This window comes from Frieseomelitta varia, unplaced genomic scaffold, assembly GCF_011392965.1.
Source record: "Frieseomelitta varia isolate USP_RPSP 00005682 unplaced genomic scaffold, Fvar_1.2 scaffold_182, whole genome shotgun sequence".
Taxonomy (NCBI): domain Eukaryota; kingdom Metazoa; phylum Arthropoda; class Insecta; order Hymenoptera; family Apidae; genus Frieseomelitta; species Frieseomelitta varia.
The window spans coordinates 1,703,673-1,713,446 of NW_025109550.1; the positions used below are offsets into that span (position 1 = coordinate 1,703,673).

The 9,774-nt window shown below is 41.7% G+C and overlaps 1 protein-coding gene across 2 annotated transcripts in view; it reads right to left on the reverse strand.

Moving 5' to 3' along the window:
• Window positions 1-9,774, reverse strand: part of LOC122538897 (pituitary homeobox 1-like) — a 47,365-nt gene that overhangs the window by 17,913 nt on the left and 19,678 nt on the right. Inside the window, exon 2 of one of the 2 annotated variants that reach the window (XM_043673391.1) lies at window positions 2,647-2,800. The exons of the other annotated variant lie outside the window; for it this stretch is intronic. Within the exon in view, the coding sequence (XP_043529326.1) occupies window positions 2,647-2,800 (154 nt within the window). The remainder of the gene's footprint in view (window positions 1-2,646; window positions 2,801-9,774) is intronic. 2 annotated transcript variants of the gene reach the window in all.

A 9,774-nucleotide genomic window follows, 5' to 3' on the forward strand; every position in this document is an offset into this window, starting at 1 on the left:
GTATTCTACAAACACTGTGTACGGTACTCTTAAATAACTTTCTATTGCATGTTCGCGTTTGAAAATTCTCCCTTTTGTTCCAAATACAAAGTATCTCTCAAACACCGTGCACTGTATCTTTAAAAAATTTTTCACTCTGTATCCACGTTTTGAAATTCTCTCTTCTCTTCCAAATATAAAGTATTGTACAAACCTCGTGTATGGTACTCTTAAATAACTTTCTATTGCATGTTCGCGTTTGAAAATTCTCCCTTTTGTTCCAAGTACAAAGTATCTCTCAAACACCGTGCACTGTATCTTTAAAAATATCCTCAAGTAATTGTTCACTCTGTATCCACGTTTCAAGATTCTCTTTTCTCTTCCAAACATAAAGTATTCTACAAACACCGTGTACGGTACTCTTAAATAACTTTCTATTGCATGTTCGCGTTTGAAAATTCTCCCTTTTGTTCCAAGTACAAAGTATCTCTCAAACACTGTGCACTGTATCTTTAAAAATATCCTCAAGTAATTGTTCACTCTGTATCCACGTTTCAAGATTCTCTCTTCTCTTCCAAATACAAAGTATTCTTCGAACACCGTGCACGGTCCACTAAAACGACATCGATTCGACGAAAATTCACGACGTGGTAGCGACGAAAAGTTCCCGCGAGATGGACGGTTGCACATACTTTAACAACGTTTACGACGGACGTAATTTAGAAGTGAATCCGAGTCGTCGTAATCACCGGGTTGCCGTGTACCAGGCAGACCGGTTGGCAACAGGGCGCAACCCTCCATTTAGAGGGTAGTCTCTTGTTAAGTGAGAGTCAACGACGTCATTAGCGTTAGGAACGACATTCAGGCACCCGTGGGGACCGCCACTTTCTGCCCAGAAAACGGATGCACCGATGAATTTCCACACACGGCGCACGAGTATTTCTTCCTCGCGTTCTGGCCTCACTCTCGATCGCCCGCCGTCTGATTTATCATGATAAATTACAGGCTCGAGGAAATTCCGCTGCGCCACTTAGTAGCTCCGTGCCGAATTAAGCGATCGGCAGCTGCCGGCCCCCGTGATTCTCGGTACTACCGATGATTTTGGGACATTTCGGGAGGGCTTTAGAGTCAAGTTAATAACACGATATTTGTAGACGTTATTAAGTCGTTTCTCTCGAAGCATACCCTATTTTAATTACAACGAAAAAAATGGAGAGAAGGATCAGATCCAAAAGGACGGAGATTTGTAATGAGACAAACTTTCGCCAAGTTTTCTAATTTTCTCTTCCCCGTATTGGTTTAATTACCAAGTACGTGCATCTGTCTAATTGCTCTTGACTTTTATTAGAGGGAAATACAATTCAATTAGAATGACTGTAATTACCAATATGAATATCTATGGTGCGTTTAACTCCTTGCGCTGGCAACTGGTTGCGCGGACCATAACGAGTGACCGAACCGTGTACAATAACTCGCCGGTTACTTTTTCTTTTGAACACGTCGGTATAACATCACTGGATAGAAATTATTAAGAGGTAATAAACTTATCATTTGTTTTGCCTGGGTTACATACTTATACGTCATTTCAGCGCAGGAAGTTAAACTCGTTGGCTCAGAGGTTCTGGCTCTAGTTCTTTCAGAGTGAACGATCGAAAGTGGAATAAAAGAAACAGGATCGATTAATATACTCCCTATTTAATGACAGTGCTCTCCTGTCTGAAACGATCTTCATCTTTCAAATTTATCAAGAACGAAATAACGTAAACGAAACGAGAAAGAACGAGAAAAATATCTTCAACGTAGTGGACTTGCTGCGGTTTCGACGATTAATTTCGACGTGCAAATGGGTCGCGATAGCCGATCGAGTCTATCCGAAACATTAGTAGCTTTATTAAAACGCGGCGTTTAACGAACTGCGAATGATACTCGCGCGTTAGATCATTTCTCCACCTTCCTTTCACGGCCTCCGATTCACCGGAACCGTATCGTGGCGAGAGCCACCGGCGGGGGTATCCCAAGAAAACAGGGCTAATAAAGCAATTTAACCGGCGCGAGAGAATGATAAAGTGCATCGTACGAAGGGGAAGACGGAACGAGTTCCAGCGAGTAAGAAAAACGGAGCAGGAAGACGGCAGATGGAAGAGAGAGAGAGAGAGAGAGAGAGAGATTCGAGTTGTCGAAGACGGGGATACGGGATGAGAGGAAAAATAAAATATCGCGACGCAATTTAGAAAGTTAGAACTTAGAGAAATCAGGAAGAAAAATCGACGACAATAGGAGGGAAGAAAAAAGAAAAAAGAAAAAAAAATAACGGAAGAAACACTAAGCAGGAAGAAAATTATTAGCTCGAGGAAAAGGGGAGATTGGGAATTACTGGGAGAAGAAACTTGAGTAATTTATTGGAAGATAAGGGGGGGAAAGAGAGGTGCACGGAATGAAATTGCGTTAAAAATTAGAGGTGGGGGAGACGAAGGAGGTAGGTGTGCACACAGGGGGTGAAGGAAAAGGCGAGAAAAGCCGAGTGGGACGGAAAGGGTGGAAAGAAGAAGAAGACGAAGAAGAAGAAGAAGAAGAAGAGGAGGACAACGAACAAGATTATTAAGTTGTAAGGCGTTAACTGGCATAAGGCGTCGGTAGGTGGATACGTTGCTTGCGTGCCAGACTGACTGCATTTGCATCTAGACGCCATCAATCCTCCTGACGCCCGGTTACACTGCCACCATTCTCCCCGCCCCGCCAACCCCCGCGCAGCAACCCCTCCAGGCCTTCCCTTCGTCCTTTTCTCTGCTCGACTCGCCTCCGTGCCACGACTCGCCACGATCTTAAATTAAATATCCAGAGTAATAAGAGTGTTCGGGCAACCGGATTGCTACTCTTCAGCAATCTGTACGATATCCAAGCGACATCTTCTTTCGAAATTTTCGAGCCAATTATCATCACCAATCTCCTTAAAACAATGAGGAACCGTTGATCCAATCTGTCCTCGTTGTACTAAAATTTGAGAGTTTCAATTGAGAGTACACGTAAAGGAATTTTGTGACTTTCGAAAGGAACAGTCGATTGAAATCAAATGAAATCAAGTTGCCAATCTTTTCAAAGACTCGGAAACTGTTCTATCCACGTTACAATCAAATTTGAGAGTTTGATTAGAAGAAATCTCTCTGATTTCTGAAAGAAATTTCGAAGCTCCGACATACTCGTGCTCTCGGGTATTTTCCTTGGAAATTGCAAACTTCTAGCAGAGTTTGCGACTCGAGTTCCCTCTCGAATCGAGTCTCGAGCAGACTTCCTGCGGATAATTAAATATACACCGTATGAAGACGTTGTACCAATTTGAAATCAATTAAAGGAATACACAACGGCGGACGCCGAGACGAGACGAAAGGAAACGTACGTGCCAGGGAGAATTTATAGCCGCGAAATTCAGCGAGTTCCCTCGCCAAGGAACAGTGTGATTTAATGCGTTCCACCGTCGATCGGGATCTTATCGGCGATCGGGTGACAACTAATCCAGATGTGAAGCACACTGCGACACGCAACGCCTTGTAACACGTCGGCGAAGTTTCGCGCTTGCTAAAGGAAGCTAATTAAAAAAGAACACTGCGGGAAAGGACCGGCGTTGCTGCAAGAAACGAAACTATGCTGTCCAACGACAGGTGCGTGCCAGTTGTCTCGGGCAGAGCTCGCCAGTAGGCCCATTTTAATTTACCATATAATGGCTACCTTCGATTGAACCATAAGCGGCATATACAGAGTTGTTCCATTTCGTACGTGTGTGACGCGCCTCTGAGAAACATTAAGAGTATGAAACATAAGTAATGTCGTTTTCTTTTCTCAAACTTAATAAATTTAAATTTTCCAAATTTAATAAAAAAAAGATAATTTAAATAAAATAAAATTCTGTACAGTATCAAAAAAAAAAAAACGACTCGTTGGAGAAAGCAAGAACGTTCATGTTTAGCTATTTAGCGTTGAAACTAGGAAGGTGAAACACCTGGATAAACGACGCGACTCGATTCGAAAACTCAAAGCAAGAGCAATCACTTTTGTGACAAGTAACATTATTTAATTGCAACAAAGGACAAGCGTAGTAACAGTAACTAGGAAATTTAACGACCGGCACGAGAACACGGTGGTAGCGGCAATTTTTCACGATTTTTCGAAGCAGGAACTCGGGATCGTGTTCCCGCCGGGCAACGAAGAAGGCAACAAAAGGAGGAACGAGAGAAAAATGACGGGATGGGCGTACGAAAAGGCACGGAAGGGGGAACGAGGCGAAAGAGGAAGAAAGAAGAAAAATAAAGGCCGGCGGCGGCGGTGCAGCAGCAGCTCGTCGAACGAGGTACGAAGCCACGTAAAGGGTCTTCGCATAATACGGGTAGCCTCGGTATCGGCGGCCTGCTGGCCGATAAGGAGGTTTTCAGATACCATCTACAACCAGGCCGGTTAATTATATATTAATACCTTCGCGTGCAATCCTTGGCTACGTATAGCCAGCATTAAGAGCCAAGTACCCTTCCGGGGGTGGGTTGGTGCACCGTGAATGCATGGGAAGAGGAAGCCAGTTCCTTCCAAGAGACTGCTGCCGAGCAAAAAGCCAACTAGACAAACGGTCTGTCCGGTCTGCGCTCTTTTAATTTTTGTCGCATTTGTTCGAAAAGTTGATTCTTGAATCAACGCGACTCAGTAAATTAATTATCTTGTCACGCACGTCACTCTTGTCGAGAATTTTTTATCCCAAAATTGCAATATTTTCTCAACCTTAAGTATATTTAAGTATAACAAATAATAAATTTACTACTTCTCAATAATTAATAACTATCCAGTGATGTACCTACGAGTTCAAAGAGAAAGCGACGAATTGTATACGGTATTGGTCACTCTCGTTATGGTCCGCAATCGGTTGCCAGCGCAAGTGATTAAAATGGGAAAATTTACGGATCACGGGGAGGGTTTCCTCGACAGGTTAAACATTTTATAAGTTAATTATCCTTCGTAGAAGCGAAGAAAAAAGTGGCCGAACCGGGTTGAATCTTAATTAAATCGCAGGCGAAAATTGGTTGTGTAATTAAAAGGTTACAGCGAGAGTATCTCTCGACTAAACTAAAAGTTGGAGGAGACTGACAAGCAAGACAGGAATAACAGATTAGATTTCCACTAAACCGTGACGTGAAATGGTGAAAGAAACAATCGACAGCCTTCGAGTATCTCAATAAAACGCAGAGATAGTAAGAACCGTTTCGAAAAAGGAAATATTTCTCTCTCCGGTTCGCGATAACAGCAAGAACACGAGAAAGACTCAATCAATTTGCAGCCGACCATTGTTCGACGAAACAGCCCGTCGAACGCGAGAGGCAATAAGAAAATCCTTCGTTTCTCCAACGAGTACAACAACAGCGATCCATTTAACCTTCGATCGATCCCCGATTACGCGGCGATCGCTCGAGCGTTTTATTAATATCGTTGGAGGTTCGATTTTTAGATGAACCGAACGAACTCGATACGATTCTTCGGCCAGAAATTCGACGAGATTTATCGAGATGAATCGGGCGTGTATGGTGTGCTGATTTAAAAAATTATAATCAACGTGTTCGATTTCGTTTCCCAAGATCGCGCCGCTCGCGAGATCGTTTTAATTACAGGCCACCGTGACCCAGTGGAAATAGAATTATCGCGCTTCTTTATTTTTCGTTCTCTCTCATTTTTACAGAGTGCAGCTGGATACGCGCTACGCCGCGGATAATTGTTACGTTACTTACACAGCGAGAAATTGTTTAGCAGATCTGCAGAAGGGACCGGGGAATGAACGAGGCTTCTTCGTTACTGAATCACCGGTATAGCCCTCGAGCTAGCTGATACGATTATGTGCACGATATGATTAAAGTTTCATCGTACGAGATGGTTGACTTTTTATACATTACTTTTTATCACACGCACACGTACACGCACCGATTAAAATCCTTTAATTACAGTCGGCGGGTTATTAAGATTCTGATTTAACGCGCGTGTTTTCATCCTGTAACAGGGTATTCAATACTGCCGTTTTTAACGCGATTACAGGAAATAAAAGCCGAAAATAAAGAAGAGAAAAGGAAACAAATATTTCTTCATTAACGAGAGACGCTCCAAAGTATTCGGGTAGTCGCGTATCGACAGGAGCGAGAGCCTTCGACGATTTGAGATCACGAGGGAAGAGGAAGGCGAAATAAATCAATAGGTTGCCCGTAATAAGCATCCTCGACGAGGAAGGAACAAAAAGGGCTCTACTTCTTCATTTGGCGACGTAACTCGAAGATCGCTGTAATTCGAATATGACCACATCGACGCAACAAGGAGGAAGCACGATCGGTATCTTCAATTAAAATTATCATCGATTATACGAGACTGTGTAATTTTTCAGGTTTCCGCGAGACGAGACGAGGCGAGACAATGTCCGATCGGTGGATCGATTACGGTCCTCGTAGCATCTCGGACGACAATTATTAGATCGCAGTACGAATGGAAATTTCCATGCTCTTAGAGATTGCTGGGCACCCGATCAACTGAACCAGAGTTTCAATTAAACCGACAATTTATTCCACGCCGGATGGCACACGCACGTTCATACCGATACGTAATTGCGTACACCGATGCCTCGGACGGAGTTTGCCCAGCCGTAATTTACAAAAAAATTGAAGAACCAAGAACGAGGAATATCGGCGCTGCTCATCGTAATAAAAAGAAGAAGAAGTGAGACCAAGCGAAAAGGAGAAAAGGAAAAAAGAAGGAGAGGGGGAAAAGGGAGAAAACGGGAGAGAAGTCGGACGTTGAACGTGGATTGCAGTAAATCAATAAGGAACGCGTGTTCAGCTTTCTGTTAAAGTTTCGTCGGAGACGCGATGTGTGTCTGCTAATTAAAATATTTCTCGATTCCCTTTGGCCGGCGAATTGTAACGGTCAACGCCAATTAAATTTCCCTGTTCGACTCTCAGATCGATCTTTTTGATACAACGGCGCTTGCGAACCGGCTCGTGAACGAGTGACATTCTATTATTCGAAACGGAAGCTTCGGGTTAATATTATATCAGAACACAGTAATAGACGCAGCAGTGTTAGCTAGATACTGTATGATAATATGAGACGTGGAAGATAGTGTATTATTAAATAGTATTATTAAAAATTAATCCCGTTACCTGTATTTGAAACGAAAGCTTCCGGTTAGTACTATATTAGAATACAGTAATAGACACAACAGTGTTAGCTAGATACTGTGTTACACTATGAAACGTGGAGGATGGTGTGTTATTAAAAATTAGTCCGGTTACTTATATTCGAAACGGAAGCTTCTGGTTAGTATTATATTAGAATACAGTAATAGACACAGCAGTGTTAGCTAGATACTGTGTGACACTATGAAATGTGGAGGATGGTGTGTTATTAAAAATTAGTCCGGTTACTTATATTCGAAACGGAAGCTTCTGGTTAGTATTATATTAGAATACAGTAATAGACACAGCAGTGTTAGCTAGATACTGTGTGACACTATGAAATGTGGAGGATGGTGTGTTATTAAAAATTAGTCCGGTTACTTATATTCGAAACGGAAGCTTCTGGTTAGTATTATATTAGAATACAATAATAGACACAGCAGTGTTAGCTAGATACTGTGTGACACTATGAAACGTGGAGGATGGTGTGTTATTAAAAATTAGTCCAATTACTTATATTCGAAACGGAAGCTTCCAGTTAGTATTATATTAGAATACAATAATAGACACAGCAGTGTTAGCTAGATACTGTGTGACACTATGAGACGTGGAGGGTGGTGTGTTAGTAAATAGTATTATTAAAAATTAGTCCGGTTACCTGTACTCGAAACGGAAGCTTCTGTTAGTATTATATTAAAACACAGTAACAGACACAGAAGTATTAGCTAGATACTGTGTGATACTATGAAACGTGGAGGATGGTGTGTTATTAAATAGTATTATTAAAAATTAGTCCGGTTACCTGTATTCGAAACGAAAGCTTCCGGTTAGTATTACAACACACTCACAGACGTAGCAATATTAACTAGATACTACGTAATACTATGTGATAATAAACGTAAAAGATGATGTGTTATTAAATAAATAAAAATTAGTCCGGTTATCTGTATTCGAAACGGAAGCATACTAACAGACATAGTAGTATTAGAGTATTAGTTAGATACTACGTGACACTGAGACATGGAGGATAGTGTGTGATTAAACAAGTAAAAATTAGCCTATATGTAATTACAATTCAAAGTAGAGAACTTTTACACCAACAAATGGTGCAAAAGATCAGTCTGTTTAATAGAAATGGAAATATCTGCACGTTCAAGTAAAAGTTCTTTAAACATTCTCCGACGAGTTAATTGGAAACGAAAGTAAGGAAAACAGACGTTTCTAACACGAAGATTTCAGATAGTAATAACAACGTTTGGTCAAAGGTTTGATCACTTTCAACCTATAAATGATACATATAGACGTACGAAATTACTATTACAGGTGCAAATTGAATCAGGTCTAGTTCTCGGTAATGTAATGGTTATAATTACACAGATCTCGCTCTGATTAGTTTACTCGCGGCTATTAATATCTCGACGAATCTGGATTCCCGTCGCTTCGCCTGGTAGGTATATTAAACAAACTAAACTCGGAAAATCATTTTTTTTTCCGCCACACCGGAAAGAATCAGGGAGTTCGCGATCGACCAAGTGAATTTAATAATCACTCGCAGCCGAGGAAACTGAAGAGAAATTATGTGTATGTATCCTCCTGCTGTGTGTATCCTCAATAAACGACGGACAGAGCAACTAAACTTACGCGTTCCGCGTAATGATAGTAGACGGTCGTGTAAACAAATTAAGAAGCACCATCGTTCGTAGAGCCGGATCGCGATAAGCGGCTGGATGCGCATGTTAACTTTTATCCGCATCGAAATCTCGATCTCTTTGGTTAATATTGAAATCGTAGCACACCAGGGGGCACGTTCTCTCCCTCCACCTCCTCTAGCATCTTGCGTATCTTTCTCGCCTCGTCTGGCTTCCGATTCCCTCGTTTTTCCTCGCCAACGGAACCGAGGAAACCGCGCCGATTCACCTCGAACGTGAATTCGTTGCACGAGCGACTTTATCGCGACGAATCGTCAAGATTCCGCGTTTATGCGATCAGATCTACATTTCAAATGACGATCAAAACTGCGCGACGACGTCACAATGTGGAACGTACGATCAGAGTTGTATTTACGGAGAAAACAGCCCTGTGAAATCAATTATGATTCCTGGTTTGACTGTTGGAGCGATTGGTCACGATTTGTGACCGAGAGATAATTTTAATAGTCGTTCAGCGATTTTGTTGACGAGGCGTCAGATTGGCGAAATTTTGTTCAAGCATCGAACCGAAGAAAACATGCGAGAATATATCGATTCGCAGGAAATTTCTAGAAAACGAGGCACAATTTCGAACGAATCTTAAATTAACAAGTCAAGTGATTTCTGTACATATGGCGAGTGACACGGAATTGTTTAAATGATAAGACAGAGGCAATAAACATGCCGCACAATAAACATATCTTAATTAGCCAGCCAATTCGTGTATGACACAATGATAAATTCCCAACTTATGAACGATTGCCCCCGAAGATTTATACGGAATTAATTCGCGAACGTTTCAATTAGCAGAACAGTAATTTTCGTAGATAACCACCGACAGCTGTTGTAGAGTTCCAAGAACCGAGAGGCTCGACATAGAGAACGCGGTCGATTTGCATGCAAATTTCAGATAAAAAAAA